Below are 23,518 nucleotides of genomic sequence, written 5' to 3' on the forward strand. Positions count from 1 at the left end.
AACATCATTCATATACGGGTCAGCAGCTTCAGTTAATGTACATATTAACCATCAGAATGGGGGAAAAATGTGATCCGTGTTTTTGACTGCGGCATGATTGTTGGTGCCAGACGGGCTGGTTTGAGTATTTCTGTAATTGCTGATCTCCTGGGATTTTCACGCACAACACTCTCTAGAGTTGACTCAGAATGGTGCGAAAGACAAAAAATATCCAGAGAGCGGCACATCTGCGAACTGAAACACCTTGTTGATGAGAGAAGTCAACGGAGAATGGCCAGACTGGCTAGAGCTGACAAAGTCTACGGTAACTCAGACCACTCTGCACAATTGTGGTAAACAGAAAAACATCTCAGAATGCACAACACGTCGAACCTTGAGGCAGATGGGCTACAACAGCTGAAGACCACGTCGGGTTCCACTTCTGTTAGCCAAGAACAGAAAGCTGAGGCTGCAGGAGGCACAGGCTCAATAAAACTGGACAGTTGCAGACTGTTGAAACGTAGCCTAGTCTGATGAATCTCTATTTCTGCTGAGGCAGACGATGGTCGGGTCAGAAATTGGCGGCAATAGCATGAATCCATGGACTTAACCTGTCTAGTGTCAACAGTCCAGGCGGCGGTGGTGTAATGGTGTGGGCATTTTTTTCTTGGCACACACTGGGCATGTTTATACCATTCAATCATTGCTTGAATGCCACAGCCTATTTGTGTATTGTTGCTAACCAGGTGCATCCCTTCATGGCCACAAAAAATGCACCATGTCATGAAGCAAAAGTCATCTAAAATTTATTTCATGAACATGACTGAGTTCAGTGTTCTTCAGTGGCCTTACCATTCACCAGATCTAAATCCAATAGAGCACCTTTAGGACGTGGTAGAACGGGAGATTCGCAGCATGAATGTGCAGCTGACAAATCTGCAGGAATTGCGTGATACAATCATGTCAACATGGACCAGAACCTATAAAAACATTGTCAAATCCATGCCAAGAAGAATTAAGGCTGTTTTGAAACCAAAGGGAGGCCCTACTCAGTATTGTGTTCCTAATGAAGTTCTCAGTGAGTGTATATTCCAAGAGTGAAATAACCTTGAGTTGTTTTGGTGTGTGTGTGTGTGTGTGTGTGTGTGTGTGTGTGTGTGTGTGTGTGTGTGTGTGTGTGTGTGTGTGTGTGTGTGTGTGTGTGTGTGTGTGTGTGTGTGTGTGTGTGTGTGTGTGTGATTTTTCTACATCTTCAGATGCTGAAGTGTATAGAGCTGGATGAGAAGTTAAAGTCAATGGATCAAGAAATCACAGTAAACCCGCAGTTTGTCCAAAAGGTGGGGGTGGGGGGCACTTCACTAAGCACTAACTTGGTTTGTATGCCATTCTGAATGCATGCACCTATCTTTGCAACAACCTCCCATTCTCGGCACTGATGAAAGGTTTCTCTCTTTTTGAAGATTTGACAGACAGGTGATGCTCTATCTGACAGTACTCCAACAGAAAATGTCTCAGACAGGCCAAGAAACTTGCTTTACCTTTTTAACATTTGAATCGTAACATTAACCATTCCCATTTTGCTCTAGTTTAGAAAGGTAAATGCAAAGTTACTCTGCATTGGCCAATATGAAAAGTGGAGCACTTGTGATGAAAGTGATATTCATTCGTTGATAATCAAATCGGTAGCCTACAGACTTGCCTTTAAAAGCCGCAAAACTAAATATTGCTATATTCAAGCTGTGTTAATTACATTTCTGCTAATGAAATGAATAAACACTGAAGGATTTCTAAATTTTGTGGAAATGTTTCCCAATTGATTGTATTTTCTTTGATTCTCGGCCACCGCAGGTAGATGTAAAATCATTTATTTGAAGGGGTGTTTACATCAATTGTTATTTCCTTGAATTTAATTTCATGCAGCTTTAACGTACCCTGTCATTCCCTCTGGCTGATGTTCCTCACTTGTGTAACTGATCCTTTCAGAGTATGGGATCGCAGGAAGACGACGTTGGTAGCAAAACGTCAAGTTACTCCTGAGGGCCGTTGGACGTGGAGAGAACCACTGCCGCCACACCCTACACGTTAGCCCCGGGATGAGTCGGCTTTTCTTTTTGTGTTTTTTTTTTTTGTTTTGTTTTTGTTTTTTTTTTAAGGAAAATGAACAGTCAATCAAACATTCTATTGTGTATGGACATTGGTCAAAGGAAAATCTAGATGTATGGAATGATGATAATGAATTTTTTTATTCTTCACAGCATCGTGAGGATAACAAAAGATCCTTAACGAAAATAAAAAAATGTCAGTGTTTTTATTTATCAATGTTTCAGGTGGGCACACCACCGCTGCATTAACAGATACCACAACAATAAAGACTGGACTTATTTGTTCAAAAAGTAAAATGTGTGAATAATTGCTTTTTTTTTGTGCTGCATGATCGCCATTCCATTAAGGGCATTACATTTAAGGTTGCTAATCCATGGCAGACATTGAAAAATTGGGATATGAACTCTTTTGAAGATAACAAGTTGTTCGGTGCGGTTCCCAACCTTTTCAGACTCGCGACCCACTTAAAATCTCAAGTGTTTGCGGCCCACATACTAGAAGTTAAATGGGAGCCAAACAGTGCGTTCTCAGAGTACATATATTTTAACACTCATACGCATTCTCATACATACAGTGCAGCAGCTTTCATAAAGAGAACAATCGGCCCCTGTCAAACAGTCAGTTTGATAGAAGAGTCAATTATGCCAACTGAGGGCAACGCTGCTCCCCTATTGGCCTTCCATTTTGAAGGAGGTGGGCTTGACGAGCTCCAAACATAGGCTCCTGGAATCCAACGCAAAACATTTGAGTAAAACAAACCGACCACACAGGCAGGCACGTGCCAAAGTGCCAAGACACGGCCAAAATATGGGAGGGCGAGGGGTGATGGTTTAATGTGAGAACCGCATCGACGTGCTCCAGCACGTGGGCTTCCGATGCTGGAAGCATGACTTATCTTTGTATCTGAAACCCTTTTTTTTTCGGAATGGGTTTGGGGGTGTGTGAAGCCGACTGGCGATCTGAATACGCTGTTCCCGAGTCCCGCGGGATGCCCCCATGTCAGCAGCTTCAAAGTGGAGAACTGGAAGCAGAATCTAGAAGCTTCTCCACAACTATAAATCAAGAGAAACAAGGGGATAGAATAAGTTTGTTTTTGCTAAGCTAACTCTTGAGTTTGCTGTTGCATTTGTTTTTCCAATACACAATCTTGATCGCATCAGACTCTGGTCCGGTTCCGGTGTTTTCCGGTGGGCCTGAGAGGAACTAGCCTGTACTTCGGAGACACCATTGACAAAAACATTTTTAAGGTAAGCAAAGCCTTTTTTTTCGGTTAATTCGGTTTTGTGTGTGAGTGCAGGACTCCACCCAGGCTGAAGGTATCGGCAAAGTCTCCAACGAACCTAAAATATTCACCTAGTTAATTTTTTTTTGTTTACCATAATTCCAACTTTGATCAGAAAAAGGAACTAAACCAGAAACTGATGCAAATAACCTATTTGCATGTGTGTTTATAAAAGTCCATGGTGAAGAAAGAATGAGTGATCCTTTGTTGAATGTTGCTACAGTATAATCGGTTGGTGTGTGGTGTGTCTCGTATATGCCAGAGGATTGGTGAGGTTTAACACTATCTGCCACCGAACACACAGAAGAACCAAAGAGAATAGGCGTAAAATAGCACATCCATAGTCACAGTTACAGTACTGAGAGGAAAAAGTTTGTTGTATATTAAATGTAATCTATTGGTGAGTTTGTGGTTATGGAAAATAGAGTAATATACAGAGGTTTGTTATAAAAGTTATAGAAGAAAATATTAGTTATAGTATGTAGTAAAAATAAATATAGTATTCCTAGTCTAGTAAGAGACAACGGCGTGTATGTTGTAATTACTCTGACTGAACAGAACCTGCACTGTGGGGGCTGGGGGGGGGGGGAGTGCTTATTTTCTGGCAGCAGGGGCGCCAAAAAATGTATTTTATTATTTATGTATTTTACTTTTAAGATATATTGATTGTTAGAATAGTCATACACCTCTAAAAAAAAAAAAAAAAGAAGAATTACCCTATCTTTAAAAACGATAAAGAAAAGCCCAAGTACAGATAATTACTATTATTACAAAAACACCATGAATCTAAGACCATTCACATATAAAACACATAAAACATGTGATTTTACTTTGCAATGGCCCAAAGTTTAAATTAACTGTCATGAGTTTTGTGGAGAAGGTCTGTCAAAAATATTTTTTAAATTCACATTAGTACATTAATAAACTGTCAAAATAAATGCATTTTCTTTCTCTAAATTGAAATACAGGAACAAAAGTTATTGGGGGAAAAGTTATCTAAAGAGAATGCCAGATAGGTAGAAGATAAAAAAAAAAAAAAAAAAATACATGGACAACCTGGAATGGGGTGGGGGGTCAGAAAAACACGTAGAGATAATTAGAACAACCAACGCATGGGTGAAGGGATTCCTGGTGTTATTTTGATTAGCATTATTCACACTGTGGATCGTGGCACAGTACCAGTTACTGAGGGGGCGGGGGAGGAGAAAAAAAAAGGGAAGGACTCAGAGATGCAACCACATGCACACATTTTTTGCCTGACTGGACTGTGACCATATACACACTACGGACAGACATACAGAGACAAGGAGGGCACAGAGCATTGTCAAGATGCACAGCTGTTTGGCAGATCACCAAATGTGTTCATCTAACTCAAACAAAGAAGACTTCCCAAACGTTCCCTAGGAGCAAATGTTGCGTGACAGATAAACCAAAGGGGAAAAAAAAAAAAAAAGCATTCTGGAGTCACCACGAGAAAATAATAGGACTGTAATTGTACTAATTAGAACAAGGAAGCTAGACGAGATACCAGAAATACTTAAGTCTCTATCGCTCGGCACACAACAAGGATATATGGGGGCCGGCCATGGGAGCAGCGAAGGGAAGGTCAGTGGAAGGCAAGGGGAAGGGGTCCCAAGTGGAGCTTAACGAGATGGAGACTAACATAAAACATCACAAAGCCAAAGACAAGAGGGCAGAGAAAAGAGTTAAAGAAAGGGAAGTGCCGAGTTGGTTTGGCCAAGATAGAAGCAATCACCAACAAATGGTTAGAGCAGTACGAAAGACAGTGATGGAGGTTAGTAAGGAGCCAGGGAAAGGAGATGAAGGAAAAGGGAGAGAAATAAACCGTGTTCCAAATGATTATGCAAGTTATATTTTTCTCTGATTTTCCTAAATTGTCCATGCAAATGACAGTGAGTATAATTTTCAAGTCATCAACCATTAGGGTTTAATTTGAATGTTATTGAACAAACCTCCCAATGATAACAGTATTATTTTCAAATATAAAAAACTCAAAATGCACTGTTCCAAATTATTATGCACAACAGAGTTTCAAAACATTTTATAGGTTGTAAAGAACTGAAAATGGTCATTTGTTGAATTTGCAGCATTAGGAGGTCATATTTACTGAAACCAAAAGCTATTTAAATCAAAAACATCTTAACAGGCCAAGTTACATGTTAACATAGGACCCCTTCTTTGCTATCACCTTCACAATTCTTGCCTCCATTGAATTTTGAAGAGTTTCTGCTTGAATTTCTTTGCAGGACGTCAGAATAGCCTCCCAGAGCTGCTGTTTTGATAGGAACTGCCTCCCACCCTCATAGATCTTTTGCTTGAGGATGCTCCAAAGGTTCTCAGTAGGGTTGAGGTCAGGGGAGGATGGGGGCCACACCATGAGTTTCTCACCTTTTACGCCCATAGCAGCCAATGACGCAGCATGAGATGGTGCATTGTCATGCATGAAGATGATTTTGTTACGGAAGGCACGGTTCTTCTTTTTGTACCATGGAAGAAAGTGGTCAGTCAGAAACTCTTTAGACTTTGCTGAGGTCATTTTCACACCTTCAGGGACCCTAAAGGGGCCTGCCAGCTCTCTCCCCATGATTCCGGCCCAAAGCATGACTCCGCCACTTCCTTGCTTGACGTTGCAGCCTTGTTGGGACACGGTGGCCATCCACCAACCATCCACTACTTCATCCATCTGGACCATCCAGGGTTCCACGGCACTCATCAGTAAACAAGACTGTTTGAAAATTAGTCTTCATGTATTTCTGTGCCCACTGCAACCGTTTCTGCTTGTGAGCATTGGTTAGGGGTGGCCAAATAGTCGATTTATGCACAACTGCAAGCCTCTGGAGGATCCTACACCTTGAGGTTCGCGGGACTCCAGAGGCACCAGCAGCTTCAAATACCTGTTTGCTGCTTTGTAATGGCATTTTAGCAGCTTCTCTCTTAATCCGATGAATTTGTCTGGCAGAACCCTTCCTCATAATGCCTTAATCTGCACGAACCTGTCTGTGCTCTAAATCAGCCACAAATCTCTTCACAGTACGATGATCACACTCAAGTTTTCATGTAATATCTAATGTTTTCATACCTTGTCCGAGGCATTGCACTATTTAACGCTTTTCGGCAGCAGAGAGATCCTTTTTCTTTCCCATATTGTTTGAAACCTGTTGCCTGCTTAATAATAAAGAGCCCTGAGACACAATGCCATCCATGAGTTTAATTTAAAAACAAAAAATTTAATGTTAATGACACTTAAATCCAATTTGCATAAAAAATTGAAAGGTGTAGTTCAGCTTTCAATACCATAGTCCCCACCAGATTGGCTGTCGAGCTGCAGGAGCTTGGACTGAACACTCCGCTGTGTGCCTGGGTCTTGGAGTTCCTCACAGCCAGGCCCCAGGTGGTTAGGGTGGGGAGGCACACGTCCCGCTACCTCACTCTGAACACAGGATCCCCCCCCCAGGGCTGCGTCCTCAGTCCCCTACTGTACTCCCTGCACACGCATGACTGTGTGGCCAGGTCCAGCTCCAACACCATCAACAAGTTTGCTGACGACACCATTGTGATCAGCGATGGCGATGAGAAGGCCTACTGCAAGGAGATGACTGACCTGTCACTCTGGTGCCAGGACAACAGCCTCCTCCTGAAGCGTCAACAAAACTAAGGAGCTGATTGTGGACTTTAGGAGATGATTACAACCGAGGATGCATAGGCCATTTAATGGGACTTTTCTTGACAGAGTGAGCAGCTTCAAGTACCGGGGAGTCCACATCAGAGGATTTAACATGGACTTTACATACAGACACTCTGGTGAGAAATGCAAGGCAGGGTCTTTACCACCTCAGGCAGCTGAAGAAATTCTGGTGAGGATCCTCAAGCCCTTCTACTCTGGAGCAGTGGAGAGCATCCCGACAGGCAACATCACTGCCTGGTTTGGGAACTGTACTGTTCAGGACAGGCGGGCCCTGCAGAGGGTGGTGTGTGCAGCTGAACGTACCACTGGAACTACCCTCCCTTCCCTGCAAGCCTTATACACCAGGAGGTGTAGTAGCAGAGCCCATAGGGTCATGAAGGATCCTCACCACCCCAACAACGGACTGTTCCAGCTGCTGCAGTCAGGCAAGCGTCTCCGCAGTCACACAGCGAGAACAGAGAGACTGAGACTGAGTTTTTTTTCTGCAAGCCACAAGAACTGTCAATGCTGACCTCACCAGGGGTCCTCACTGAGACACACACATAAGCTCCCCTACCTCGTATGTAGCATACTGTACTGTATCACTGTTCTGGGTTACTGCATACTGTGCTGTATTGCTGTTCTGTCTTACTGTATTGCTGTGCCATACTGTTGTATACTGTACTGTATATCTCAACACACACAACCTCACTTTATTCACATGCCACTTTAATGCACATATCTTTAAATACATAATAGCCTATCCTGTATACATATGTCTATTCCCTTTATTCTTATTTTGTACCCCCACTCTGCATTACCTTTGAGTTATTTTATTGTATTCTATATTATTCCATTTACTTACTGCATTACGTTTCAGGAATCAGTAAGTCAAGTAGAAATTAGGTAGCTTTTGTGTTCAGTCTTGAACATATTGTGTATAATCACCGGGTGCTTTGCATTGACATTTTACTGCATATACACTACACAAAAAGTTAGGGATATTCGGCTTCTGGGTGAAATTTCAGGATGAACCTAAAATGCACTATAACCTTTACAGGTGAACTTAATTTGACCTTCTCTAAACTTTTGAATGGACATGACCAACTGTTCAATGTTTCAGTACTTTTTGCACAACTTGCTGTTCTTTAACAAGGAGCTGAATGGCAAAATTCACAACAGGTGAATGTAAATCGACCAATACATTTCCTTGTTCAATTAGAATTAGTATTTAAACAGTCCTCTTCATCATGCTGTTCATATTTTGACATCATGAGACCAAGACGACACCTTACATTTGATCAACAGGACCTCGCCGTTGTGAGACTTCAAACAGGATGACCTCAGAGGGAATTGGCCAATGAGCTTAAAGTGTCACAGAGTGTCATCAGCAGGTTGCTACAGAGATACAGAGACACTGGAAGAGTCACAATAGTGGACGTCGTTTGCCACATGCCACACTGATGACCGCTTCATTGTGAACAGTGCCCTGCGGAACCGGATGATGAATGCCACTCAACTCCAGGCACATTTAAGGGAGGTGAGAGGCACCCAAGTGTCACGTGAGACCATTCAAAACCATTGACATCAGCGTGGTCTGCGTGCTAGACCACCTGCAAGGGTACCTGACCACACCACCAGGCACAGGCATCATCGTCTTGCATGGGCCAGGTAGCATTTAGGCCGGACGAGGGACCAGTGGGCCTCAGTGCTGTTCTCTGATGAAAGTCGATTCACGTTGAGCAGTAATGATGGCCGCCAATGATGTTGGACACGTCAAGGAGAGCGCTATGCATCAGCCACTGTTGTCACCAGACGAGCCTATGGTGGTGGTGGTGTTACAGTGTGGGCAGGTGTGTCTAGTCAATACAGAACTGCACTACACTTTATGAATGGTACAGTGACAGGCCCATACTACCTGAATAACATCATTAATCCAGTCATTGTGCCCCTGCATGAACAACACAGGCCTAATTTCATCTTCATGGAAGACAATGCTCCAGTTCATCGAGGTCGCATCATTAGGGAACGGCTGCTGGAGACTGGGGTACCTCAAACGGAGTGACCTGCACTTTCTCCAGACGTGAATCCCATAGAAAATCTATGGGATCAGCTGAGTCGCCATGTAGAGGCTTGTCACTTTGTACCCCAGAACCTCAATGACCCGAGGGCCGCCCTTCAAGAAAAGTGTGGTGCCATGCCTCAGCAGACAATAAGTCGACTTGTGAACAACATGAGACGTCCTTGTCAAGCTGTAATTGATGCTCAAGGCCACATGACAAGTTATTGAGACATTGTCATTTTTTGTTGTGGTAAACCCACCACTGTTGTTGGCTTTTGTTTCAATAAATTGTTGTAGATGAGGAAATCACCATTGCATGCTTCTACTTTAATGCCCTACTTTCATGATATAATATCACTGTAGCGTGAACTTTTTACATTTTCCATAAATTTCACCCGAAAGCCAAATATCCCTCACTCACTTTTTGTGAGTAGTGTATGTATAGAAGTATGTAAATGTATGTGACAAATAAACCTCTTAAATCTTGAATCTTGAGTGTGTGCGTTCGCTTACTAAAAATAGAAACCTTGAAATGAATGTGAAATACATTGGCCGTCTCAATTGTTTTAATTTGGCCATTCCAAAATGTAAGCTTTAAATTTGAAAATATCTATTGAATCTATTAATGTTGTAATTGTGTAATGATGAATATTATCCAACCCGTCTATCCAGTGTTTGATTTCTGCAGTTTTAAGCATTTGAATAGGAATCCACTGGAGTGGACTACAGTTTTCGACCTCTGACCAGTGTAGAGGTGACTGCATCTGATTGGGAAGATCTGAAGGATCGACAACAAGATTGATCAAAGAGAATTGCTTTACAATTTACTAAGGCCATAACTTGTCCAGCACTCAAAGGTGCTTGTGAATTATTTATATTATTGCTATTTGTATTGAACTAATAATGCAAATACAATGAATTAAAAAAACTCAATTGGAATTATTGTCCCCCTGTGGAATCGCCACCTTACCGCAGTGGAGGGGTTTGTGTGTCCCTGTGACCCTGGAAGCTCTGTTGTCGGGGGCATTAGCCCCTCTGCCTTGGTAGGGTCTCCCAAGGAAATGGGGTACCTCATCCGGAATGGGGAAACCGGGGCCCCCTCCTGGAGCGAGACCAGGGAGGGGAGCTCGTCGGTGAGCGTCTGGTGGCCGGGCACAGCCTGAAAAAATACCATGGAGCCGCCACCTTGTGGACCCACCACCTGCAGGGATGGGCATTGGGGTCGGGTGCAATGTCAGCTGTGCGGCAGGCAAAGGCGGGGGCCTGGGGCTGCTGATCCTGAGGATCGTGGACTAGTTCTAGGGACGTGGAATGTCACCCCTCTGGTGGGGAAGGAGCCGGAGCTGGTGCGGGGGGTGGAGCGGTACCAACTAGATATAGTTGGGCTCACCTCTACGCACAGCACTGGCTCTGGAACTGGAACTCCTGGAGAGGGGCTGGACTCTCTCCTTTTCTGTAGTTCCCAGGGTGAGAGGAAAGGAGGATGGAAAGGAGGCTCCGGCCGATTGTCGTACCTCAGAATCAGGAGGAGCAATGTGGATTCGTCCTGGATGTGGAGCAGTAAACCAGCTCTTTACCCTTGCAGGGTTGCTGGGGGGGTCTTGGGAGTTTGCCCATCCAGTCTACATGTTTTTGTGGACCTGGAGAAGGCTTTCGACCGTGTCCCTCGAGGGATCCTGTGGGGGGTACTGAGGGAGTATGGGGTACCGGGGCCGTTGGTATAAGCCATCCAAGCCTTGTACAACCAAAGTGAAAGCTGTGTTCTCGGCACAAAGTCAAACCCATTCTTAGTGGGTTTTGGACTCCGCCAAGGTTGCCCCTTGTCCCCGATTATGATATTCATGGACAGGATCTCAAGGCGCAGCCGAGGTGAGGAGAGTGTCCAGTTTGGGAACCTCAGAATTGCATCTCTGCTTTTTGCAGATGATGTGGTTTTGTTGGATTCACCAGACCCCCAGCACGCACTGGGGCAATTTGCAGCCGAGTGTGAAGCGGTCGAGATGAGAGTCAGCACCTCCAAGTCTGAGGCCATGGTTCTCTGCGGGAAAACGGTGGATTGCTCCCTCCGGGTTGGGAGCGAGTTATTGCCCCAAGTGAAGGAGTTCAAGTTTCTCGGGATCTTGTTCACGAGTGAGGGGGAAAAGGGAGCGTGAGATGGACAGGCAGATCGGTGCGGTGTCAGCAGTGATGCGGGCGTTGTACTGGACCGTTGTGGTGAAGAGGGAGCTGAGCCGGAAGGGAAAGCTCTCAATTTACCAGTCCATCTATGTCCCAACCCTCACCTAAAGTCATGAGCTTTGGGTAGTGACCGAAAGAACGAGATCACGAATACAAGCGGCCAAAATGAGTTTCCTTTGTAGGGTGGCTGGGCTTAGTCTTAGAGATGTGGTGAGGAGCTCAGACATCTGGAGGGAGCTCAGAGTAGAGTCGCTGCTCCTTTGTGTCGAAAGCCAGTTGAGGTTGTTCGGGCATCTGATCAGGATGCCTCCTGGGCGCCTTCCCTTGGAGGTTTTCCGGGCACGTCCAACTGGTAGGAGACCACGGGGTAGACCCAGAATGCGCTGGAGGGATTATATATCCCAGCTGGCCTGGGAACGCCTCACGGTCCCTCAGGAGGAACTGGAAAATGTTGCCGGGAAGAAGGGGGCCTGGAGCTCCTTGCTCAGCCTGCTGCCACCGCGACCTGGCCCTGGATAAGAGGAGGAAAACGGATGGATGGAATTATTGTGTGATGAAATGCATGCAAGCATATCGATGAAAAGACCTTGATTGAAGTTAGCGCTATACCTCTTATTGAGCTCCATCATTAAAATTCAGACATTATAGTGTACCCTATAGAACCTGAATCATTTTGATATTGAATATTAAAATGTTCTTCTCAATCTATCTATTTGTTTAAGCAATGTTCAGAAGTTGAGTTAATGACTACTGTGATATCACCTAGAGACATTGCTATCAGAGAATCGTGGAGTGTTGTCTTTATGACGCTGCCTGTTTGACATTGTCTGCAGCAAGCACATTAAGCACCCCAGGGCTTCACCGAGCCCTGAAGGACATTCCATTCTACCTGATATTCTACTCGAAGATGCTCTACTCCTGCATTGCCAAGAAGGTCTGACCTTGTGCACTGTGAGAGAAAAATGCATACTATCGACTATTTGAATGAGGACAATAGCCCCTGCCTGTAGAGGGGGGGTTTTAAAACACATCAGAGTTTATGTAAAGAGAAATGTTTTTTCTCTTTACAATGTTAATTTATATATTGAAGAACCAGATCACATTTCGTCCTGTTTACCTCATATGGAGATGAAGAATAACCCCAGGGGAGCTTGGAGGTGCATTGTAAGGGATTATAATCCGTGTCTGCCAGGTGAAGTTTGCAAGTACCTGTGAATTTATTGTTTGAGGGTAACACCCAGGGAGACAGTTGGGTAACATAGTCTTGTAAATGACTTCTGACCAAGGCTACACCCTCTGTTTTTATATTAAGCCCGTTCCATCAGAAATAACATCAGACTGGTCATAACACTGCTTTGGAGCAGTACTGAATCTTTCTGTTTATTCTGCAGAATAAATATCTTGAATTTTCTCAGTTTTTGTTTTCTTGTAGCGGGCAGATTAACCTAACCGATCATTGCAGAAGAATTTCTTCCACAGAACAGAGATCCAAGTTGGCCAACATCAGGCTTAACAACTTGGGACATTTTCTGAACAACGAACAAAGTTCTGAAATGCAAGTGTCAACTTCTGCTGTTCCTCCTCTCCACCGACGGACATGAAGTGTTTGGCCTCCGACTGCCACAAACGCATAACTAAACCCAACCAACTATGCTCCCCTGGACCTACACTCGGTGATGCCACCGCATCAGATAAAGCATCAAACTAGATGACTGCAATTTGAAAGTTTTTCTGCTCCAACTGGGAGCTGTGGAATTGCCTCAAGTCCTGCTGGAAATTATATCCTTGTGATCCTCTGAGGTTGCCCTTGTGTATGTTCGCAGCTGTTGTCTGATCAATCTCTCTATCCTGATAGTACACAGACTATTAATTGTTCTCTTAGAAAAACTACATTGTAAATTGAGTATTATCTAATTCACATTAATTAATTTTCTAAATTCAAGGAGATTTTCAAATAGTTAGTGAATTAAATCATTAAGAAGAAACAGGATTAGGCACAGATTATAGACAAAAGTGATTGCTTTATTGATTGTGTTTACTATGTTAATAATAGCCCTTCTAAGTTTTGAGATGGTCTCAATTTGAATGTTGGCCATGTTATCATATATATATATATATATATATATATATATATATATATATATATAAATTTTTTTATCATATATATATTTTTAATCAAAGGTGTTAACTACCAAATAACCTGTCAATTTTTCTCTAATCAGACTGCAGATTGATGTGACCTTTGAATTGAATACCCCCTGGCTGAGAGGTAAGACAAGCTGTTTGAAGCCTAACACATAATTCATGTGAATTTTTAGAAGTTAGGTAACACAAAGTGACCATTATACAATAGATAGTTGATCAAATGTTCTTGATCGACACCAGTCAGGCATCTATTAGCTTGATGACTGCTGAAGATATCAGGCTTATTGTTCACGGTTATTAGTTGTACCTTTTTAGCGTATAAGTAAGATTATAAATAAATTAGGATTATAGAGGGGGCGTTTTAAAACATTGCCTCTGTGTTTCCAGGAGCCCTCAAGAGTTTATGTAAAGAGAAATGTTTTTTCTCTTTACAATGTCAATTCTAACATTGAAGAACCAGATCACATTTCGTCCTGTTTACCTCGTATGGAGATGAAAAATAACCCCAGGGAGTTTGGAAGGTGCATTGTAAAGGATTATAATCCGCGTCTGCCAGGTGAAGTTTGCAAGTACCTGTGAATTCATTGTTTGAGGGTAACACCCAGGGAGACAGTTGAGGGGCACAGTCTTGTAAATGACTTCTGACCATGGCCACACCCTCTGTTTTTGTATAAAGGTAACACAAAGTGACCATGATACAAAAGAAAGTCGATCAAATGTTATTGATCGACACCAGTCAGGCATCTATTAGCTTGATGACTGCTGAAGATATCAGGCTTATTGTTTACGGTTATTAGTTGGACCTTTTAGGGTATAAGTAAGATTATAAATAAATTAGGAAAATAGTATAGAACGCTAAATTTTAAAATGTTTTAGTGTGTGAATCGGATCATTTTTCCTTACCCTCTCTAGTTACTTAACTTATTGTTGAAGTTATGTGGCGCCTTCGGTAACATTTTTTCTGCCACATTACGGAAATGTATTTTGACTAACTTTGAGTTTATTAATGGCAGCACATAAATTCGAATGTTGATAATTTATTGAACTGTTTGTGTCATGGATACACAGGACTTCCTAAAAAACTTAGAACAAGATGGTCACATATTATATTTTTCCTTATAACTCTAGCCAGCACAAAATAACTTTCACTATTTAAGTTAGGACGTCTTTTTTTTCTCCTCCTAAGGGTCGCACCCTTGTGTGGCCTTTCTGGGCTGTTGTGATCATTGTTGTTTTACATCTTTTTGCATACAATGTTTGGGTACTTGGTGCTGGGGATATTGGGTTTACATGCTGTAGCCTTTATCTTGCTACAAAGAAAATCTGCTCATTTGTCTCCGACAACACTTCTCCATTATCAATATGTGCAGCTTTCACTTTGCTCATGTCACTTTGAAGTGGTGCACCGATCCTACTCCAACTTCTCTTCCTCCCTCTTATGGAGATTCACATGATTGCTTGGCAGGGATAGCCGTTGTGGCTTCGCCCCGCCCAGATCTTGCTACTGAAGCTTTTGAAAAGTTAAAATGATTTAGACTCATGAATACAACTATTAGGAATATTTTTGTTTGTCTGTCTGTCAGTTATTTGCTTTTTGTATAACTGGTTGTGTTTGTCTATTTTGTGTTTGTGGTTTATCAGTTGTAAACTGTTTTGTTCTATTTTGAGTCCATGAATGTGTGCAGGCCAATGTGATACAGTGCTGTGTAACTGATTAATGTGATATACAGAACATCCGTTTAATGTTTTGATGTCATAACCCTCACATTCGGAACTTCCTATTTGTGTTATTTACACTAATGTACTTGCTCCTATCTCTACAGGAAATGTTGGAGCCAACGCAGCCAACAAAGCCTCCATAACTCATATTGCTCTTGTCTAATAATGGTTGTTTCCTCCCCAGATGAGGACACAGGATTCCTCACTAATCCTGTTTTTACCTCTACTCACAGGCATTCCACACTGAAATATTGTTGCGGCAAACTAAAGTTTGTAGTGGCAGAGCTATTGGTTCTGTGTGATCCGCAGGGAGAGCCGTATCTCCCCCACTAGTTTTTTGCTATGCTTGTTTTGACACATGATGAGTACCGTTTGTCAAAACGGGGGGATAGTTTGTTAGAGAATAAGGTAAACGTTATTATTGTGCTTAGAACAGGCATGGGCAAACTACGGCCCGCGGGCCATATATGGCCCGTTGGGCTTTTTAATCCAGCCTGCGAACCTGTCTAAATTATATCAAGTAATATTATGTTATGACAATTCTGTTGCTACACTAGGGTGCACACTTTTACTTTAGGTGCCGAGACAGAGGTCGGCTGTTCAACATAACTGTATGGGAATCACAGAATTATTCCATGTACCCCACTTTTACAATTGTGCCCCTAGACCAAACAATGTTGTCATAATGTGTCTCTCACCCAAGTGTTTAAGTCTCACCCATGTGCCCAGGTCAAAGCAGCCCAACCCGTCCCACTTGAAGGACCACTACACAACCAGAACTGTGACCGATAATCATGACAGATGGCTACAACTGGTCCACTGCCTGGGATCCCAACGGCAGCGTTGAGCCATGCGCCCCCAACACCAACCACCTCTTCCACGCCAGCTCCAGTGGGCTGTTTAATGCATTTTTTCATACTCACTACAGTTGTTGTTTTATATAGTTGTTTTGAATATTCATATTGAATATACAGTTAATTGATTATGCACTTACTTACAGGTACATTTATGTGTCACTTGTTTGCCTACAATATATCCTGCATGGTCATTGCTACCATCTACAAGTCATGTTATCCAGCATAACCAGTGTTGGCACATGAAGTCTTTCATTATCCTCGTTATTTTGTTAGAGTGTGACTTTAGAAGTCACAAAGGGGGGTTGTTGTGGTTCATTAGTAACCCCACATGAAAGGAACTTATTACATTACTAAAAATAAACAAAAAACGTTGTACATCCTGATACCAGCAGAGGGTGCCAAAGCCTAACCACAATACAGAAAGATTTAATGTTGCAGTTTTCAAGGTCGCACAGCCACTAATGCAGAATTAGCTCTTCTGAGCCATCCTGAACAGAAAACTACAGCAACTCCCTCCTCCAAGAGAGGGGAGGGTGTTCAACTATGAAGGCTGCAATTGGCTGTCTGGAAAGTGACGTCTGAAGACAAAGAGCTGTGATTGGCTCAAAATGGGATTTTGAGGGATTCATGACATCAAAAAGGAGACATGTAGATGAGCAAGCTTCTCCATGACTAAAAAACAAGCGAACAAAGGGGATAGAATTCGTTTTTGTGAGGCTAACTCTGAGTTTGCTGTTGTATTTGTTTTTCCAGTACACAATAAACTTGATCGCATCAGACTCTGGTCCGATGTTTTTCCAAGTTTTTGGAGTCCAGAATAAGATCGAAATATTGTGCAGAGATGGCGACATGACGAAGCAGGGGGAGAAAGTGACGGAGAACTAGGCTTGGACCGATCTACGATTAAATCTTCGATCGACTCCATCGATCGCGTTTGACATTGATGACAGACTGTTTTCTATCCACCAGGAAAAATCAGAGAATTGAAACGGCACATGGACCCCCAGGTCCGGTTCTCGGCATTTTGCGTCTGGTCTAATGCAGCAGCCCAGTGGAGCGCCGATCACTGGGAGGAGAGGCCGCGTCGGGGCGGCCGTGATCTGCGCTCCTCTGTCCGCACTTCGCAGCCGCCTACCCCGCACTTGCGTGCCGCTCAACATGCAAACCTTGGGATCATAATATAGCAACATACAATATATTCTCATAAAGAAAGATTTAGATTTATTTTGTTTCCTTAGTTTCCTACTTTTATGGAAAATGGAAAAACGTAAACCTAACTCAGAGAATTAGAGCAGAGGTTTTTTTTGTTTCTCCTCCAGACAGCAATGCACCTGCCAGTGCCTGTCTTTTTATTTTAGATCTATTTATTTTCGTTTCCTCCATGCGTGATACAAAAAGATGTAAACGCAACTGAGTTAAGGGAATGTTCAAGTCCTTACTCTGTACTGTTCCAAAAAAACTGTGCGTCCCCACTGTCAGGACGCAAGTCTCCCCATTTCTTTCCGTTGCTATGGGACTTAATTTAGTTTAAAAAATATGTTTTTGTGTCAATACTTTACTTGCAAATAATAAATCCTGCCCTTCTGGAACGGGGAGACCGCATTTGCCACATTACATTACGTTCTATGCGCGCCCCCCGATAAAAACATGTATCGACGATCGTTGCCCCCCAATGATGGCCGATTGGAATTTTGCACGATCGTCCAAGTCTACGGAGAACGTGTCCCCATCACGCACGGTACTTCTTTCGTTACATTAGAGAAGTCAGTAAAATACAACAGTCTACTAAAATAAAAATACACTGTTTTGGTGCGCCAATCATGGACGCCTCCTCGCTGCCGCCTCGTGGGCACCGTCGGTACTGTCGTGGCGCAGAGCCAGGATTATTTAAAATGATATAGTTATGCTTACAATGATATTGTCACGTAAAAGATTCCGGGCCGAAATGTGTGATTTTATCGTGGTCAAAAAGATTCAGGTCAAATATTGTCTTCGAGAAGATTTACAGTCCAGGCCCATGCAGGAGAGAGCCTGCACTTTGGGCTCATTAAAGAAACTCAGCCCGAGGTTTGAAAAAATAGGGTCTCGGCTGGGCGCTCTTATCTCGTTCCGACCTTTAAAATTAGTAAGAAATAGCTGGAACAAAACAGAAGCTGATGCATACAAGTTTTACTCTGTATCAAATAAGTACCGACATAGAAACTTGGAGTGGATTTTGCGAAACCTGAACTGGTTTCTCCCTTTGTTCTCATATATTTTATAGTATTTTGAAGATGGCGTTCATTTGTAGTTTTCTACTGGCAGCCAATTAAAAAAAAACAGAAAGACTGATTTTTGCTGACTCTTCAGTCAGGGCTTGTCCCTTACATGACCTCGGGAGATTGTGTCCTCTGTTGGTCATATGTGGCTCCATCTGGTAGTTTACAGAGTGTACTACTTTTCAAAGGTATTTTTAAGGAATAGTTTTATATTTGATTTGGTATTAAATTTGGTTGTTTTTGCAGTGAGTGTAAGAAACAAAAACATAACACACCAACTGTGATCATTATAAGGACCAAAAACATTACAGAACAACTGTGATGAGTATAAGGAGCAAAAACATAACACAACAGTGAAGCGCAGCCCCTGTGAGGATCAGTGAAGTAAGTGAGAAACACTGGTGAGGGGTTTGTTGTGTGAGTAAAGATATATATATATATATATATATATATATATATATATATATATACTCTATATAACATTTCAGATTGAACTCATCCTCGACAGCAAAACGATATGTGTGTATATTACAGTATATATTACATGAATGTATTTATATACATTACTATCATTCATATTGGGAGGAATCATGAAATACAGCTTCACAGACCAGGCTGCGAATCTGGGCCAAGAGTTGACAGGTACAAAACAACTCCTTATATGGAGATGGGTTACAACACAATGTATAGCCAAGGACACTGCTTGACATGTTAAGAAAAACCGGACACTGGGTGTAACTACGCAACCAGTTCGAAACAGGCATCGAAAGGGTTAATCTGGCACACGCAGCCGTGAGACCGGTAACTAGATACTTGGAGGATGAGAAATAACTCAAAGGAGGGACCCCCCTGCAAAACAGGGCGTGTCATTTGTAACCAAAGGAAAGAGCGGGAAAAGTTGGATGGACTTCTTGGTGAACTGTCCGCTAGATGAGACATGCAGCTTAGAACTCACTACGTGGACAAATCGCGAAATCACTGGGCAAACAAGGTTTTATGGTAGATTCTCAAACTGTCCAATAAACTCTCTTTAGCTCAAAGTTCCAGTTTTATCGTATCATTCCAGATTGGAAATATTGGACACGACAGTTGTGCATACACAATGAGGTGGTCATATTTGGTTATTAGAAAAAAATGTTTATACGCGATAATATTTGTGATGGAAAAAATAAGCAAAGCCATCTTTTACGTGGCACAACAGAACAATATTACCAAATGACAACCATCAGATAACAACAACCTTAATATAAAAGGTACACAAGAAACCAAGAAATCTGTGGTGACGTATTGGAGGTGAGGTTTACAAAGTTCCCCTACACAGCCGCTGAATTTGCTGCAGTTGTTGATTTAGGGTAGAGATCTGCTGGCACAGATTGTCATTAACAAGCAGGAGTCTGGCTACTTGATCTTTGTGTAATACCAGTTACTTGAGGCGAGTCCTAGCTCTGAGGCAAGACCTTAGTCCTTGGTTCCGCCGTTGCCCCTTGACGTGTATTTTACGTAGAAGGATGGCTGCAGCTGGTAGGACCCTGGCCAGAAGGGACCGGAAAACCAACAAAGGCATAGCTTCCACCGTGGCCGGATCAGCGAAGAACTGGTCTTCTGTGGATTCTGGGGCCTCCTGTGGGGTGTTGTTTGGAGGAGCAGGGTTTGGAGGAGTGTGGGCAGTGGAGATGCTGGGTGAGCTGGATGAGGAGGAGTCTGGTCTGGTGGGGGTACACGGGCTCCTCCAATGGTCATGGTCAATGACGGCGTGGGAGGAAATGTTGAGGGCTGGCGTTGAAAAGACGAGAGGAGTTGGTTGTACGTTGGATGCGGTGGTGTCCTCGGCGTGGTGGGGCATCGTGGTGAGGGCCGAGGTGGTGGGGTGGTCTGGGTCTGGAGCAGCCATGGTTGGCGTTGGGTGTACATGGCTCGGCGTTGCAGTTGGGATCCCAGGCGGTGGACCTAAATGGGTGGAGCCTGCACTTTGGGCTGTGGTTTGAAGGCCTATAGGAAAAGGGGTCTGCATAGGCGTGACCTCGCCTGGGTGGAAACCTTGGGGATTCCGGGGCCATTGGATAGTATTCGGAAAATCTTGATTCTGGGGCCACTGGTTATCGGAAGGATAACTTTGGTTCTGGGGCCACTGGTAAGCAGTAGGAATAATTTGGTTCTTGGGCCACTGGTAAGCGGTGGGAAGAATTTTGGTATTGGGGCCACTGGTCAACAGTGGGAAGACTTTGGTTCAGGGGCCATTGGTAAGCAATGGGAATAATTTGGTTCTTGGGCCACTGGTAAGCGGTGGGAAGAATTTTGGTTTTGGGGCCATTGGTTAACAGTGGGAATAATTTGGTTCTGGGGCCACTGGTAAGCAGTGGGAATAATTTGGCCTTTTGCCATTAGTAAGCAGTGGGAAGAATTTTGGTGTTGGGGCCACTGGTTAACAGTGGGAATAATTTGGTTCTTGGGCCACTGGTAAGCGGTGGGAAGAATTTTGGTTTTGGGGCCACTGGTTAACAGTGGGAAGAATTTGGTTCTGGGGCTGCTGGTTTTGTAGGGGGACATGCGGGGGAGGCATTTGCATGGGATATAGGGTCTGGCTTGTTTCATGAAAGGATGGTAAGGGGTACTATCAAAAGGCCTGAATGAATGGGTGTCAGCAGGCATGGATTGAGTGTATGAGGCAGGATTAGGAGTGGAAACTGGTATGTGTGGGACGGGATTATAGGTGTCCTTCCAGTTGTAGCCATCAGCCATGATTATCTATCGAAACAATGGCAGAATTTGTGGTGTCATGATCACACAATCTGCCCCTGTATGGGCTATTCCATGGACATGTATAAGGGTTCACATGGTTGGTTGTGAGTGGGGACACTGTATAAGTGGTAAGGGTCCGACTGAACTGTGTTGTCGCATGCTTGAGTGTTAGTGGGGGTATCATAAAGGTGGTGGGCGTCTGTCTGTTTGGTGTGTTCTAACGTGTGGTTGTTAGTGGGGAAGTTGTACGGGAGGTAGATGTCAGTTTATGTTACATACTCATTACCTTCGATGTACATGAGAAACTGGCCTGTTACAGCCTTTGTTGTTTTCTTAACCATAACACTGACTGGTGGAAGTACACAACAGGAAGTTATTATTACTATGAACAGAATTAAACCAATAACTATACCAACGCCTTTGAGAATTTTAGGCCATGATGGGTTCTGTAGGAAATTCCACATATCAGTAGCCTGTGTGTTCCACACACCACTGTGTGTGGTGGATGTCCACCACGTCCCAACAAGGCCGCGACGTCAGCAAGGAAGTAGCAGAGTCATGTTTTGGGCCCGAATCATGGGGAGAGAGAGCTGGCTTCTGGCATCTGGAGCTGGCTGCCTTTAGGGTCCCTGAAGGTGTGAAAATGACCTCGGCAAAGTATATAGAGTTTCTGACTGACCACTTTCTTCCATGGTACAAAAAGAAGAACCGTGCCTTCCGTAGCAAAATCATCTTCATGCATGACAATGCACCATCTCATGCTGCAAAGAATACCTCCATGTCATTGGCTGCTATGAGCATAAAAGGAGAAAAACTCATGGTGTGGCCCCCATCCTCCCCTGACCTCAACCCTATTGAGAACCTTTGGAGCATCCTCAAGCAAAAGATCTATGAGGGTAGGAGGCAGTTCCCATCAAAACAGCAGCTCTGGGAGGCAATTCTGACATCCTGCAAAGAAATTCAAGCAAAACTCTCCAAAAACTCACAAGTTCAATGGATGCAAGAATTGTGAAGGTGATATCAAAGAAGGGGTCCTATGTTAACTTGAAACTTGGCCTGTTAAGATGTTTTTGATTTAAATAGCTTTTGATTTCAGTAAATATGACCTCCTAATACTGCAATTTTAACCAATGACCATTTTCAGTTCTATACAACTGATAAAATGTTTTGAAACTCTGTTGTGCATAATAATTTGGAACAGTGCATTTTGAGTTTTTTTATTTTTGAAAAAAATACTGTTATCATGGGGAGGTTTGTTCAATAATATTCTAATTATACCCTAATGGTTGATGACTTGAAAATAATACTGACTGTCATTTGCATCGACTATTCCGGACAATCATTTGGAACGGTATGTATTTGTGTTAGATGTGATAGGTAGCTTTGCAGCACCTTTACCAGTTGCTCTAGCGGAGGTCCTTCATAAGGACCTCTGAGGTAAGGCACAGGCATTGATCAACCCGTAAGCATTTTATGCGGGGTTAGGTGTGTTATTCTGTTAGTGCTTGATCGCATGGACAGTAGTGCTAGTGGCAAGGCTTGATTCCAATTTAACGCGCCGTCCTCCATTATCTTTGCTAATTTGGCTTTCCAAATTCCATTAGCGCGCTCAACTGTCCCTAGCGGCTGAGGATGATGCATCCAAACCTTTGTTTGAGTCATAACATTTTTTATGGCTGTCCTTAACGTTGTGGCCACAAAGTGTGGTCCATTGTCTGAGCTTATGCAGTCAGGAATGCCAAATCGTGGAAATACTTCCCTGCACAAAAACGTAGCCGCTGATCTATAGTCTGGCCCTGGTATGGGCACTGCCCTCGCCTACCTGCTGAAACAACAGACCATGTATCTTATTTTCCAAATGCGTTGCTTCATATCCATGTAGTCTATCATTAAATGTCTAAAAGGGCCATCTAGTGGTGGGATGTGGGCTATGGGAGCCGAATTTTTTTTTCTGATGTTATAATATGCACACGCTTGACATTCATGCATTCTCTGTCGGCTGTGGCTGCCAAAAATGGTGAACACCATACCATTTGGAGGTGTCTTATAACCTCCCCTCTTGCGCAATGATCTCTATTTGCATTCCTGATGGCAAAGTACGGCAGTGATGTGGGTAGAATAAAATGGCCTTTGTTACTCCACCACAAGCTTTTCTGGCTTTCCGTCTAACATGTTCGGAGTCACCCATCTATTTAACCATACAGATTTTTCCATAACGCTAGCCCTGGCTTGGGCCTGTATGAGGAAAGGCAGGGTCATGATGGGTGCTAGGTCCTCAGCTACTAGTAGGGGTCCTATAGAGGTGAGTGATGCAGCACGTCTGGCGGCCTCATTGGCGGTGTTGTTACCTTGGTTTTGATGGTGTCAGTTTCCTGATGTGCTGGGCATTTGACCGGTGACCTACTGATGCTCTCGGTTTCCATATATTGCCATAAACACGACATACTCCGTATGCATACGCCGAATCTGTATATACATTGACGGTACATCGACGGTATATCCTGCATGGTA

The 23,518-nt window shown here is 43.3% G+C and overlaps 1 protein-coding gene across 2 annotated transcripts in view; it reads left to right on the plus strand.

The window, feature by feature from the left end:
* cops3 (COP9 signalosome subunit 3) overlaps window positions 1–2,371 on the plus strand; it is a 34,205-nt gene extending 31,834 nt beyond the window's left edge. For both annotated transcript variants that reach the window (XM_080021051.1, XM_080021052.1), the window contains 2 exons: window positions 1,236–1,316; window positions 1,963–2,371. In XM_080021051.1, coding sequence (XP_079877177.1) covers window positions 1,236–1,316; window positions 1,963–2,016 — 135 coding nt within the window. In that variant the 3' untranslated portion in view covers window positions 2,017–2,371. The remainder of the gene's footprint in view (window positions 1–1,235; window positions 1,317–1,962) is intronic.
* The last annotated feature ends 21,147 nt before the right edge of the window (window positions 2,372–23,518 follow it).

The sequence above is a fragment of the Zeus faber genome, assembly GCF_960531495.2.
Source record: "Zeus faber genome assembly, chromosome: 20".
NCBI lineage: Eukaryota > Metazoa > Chordata > Actinopteri > Zeiformes > Zeidae > Zeus > Zeus faber.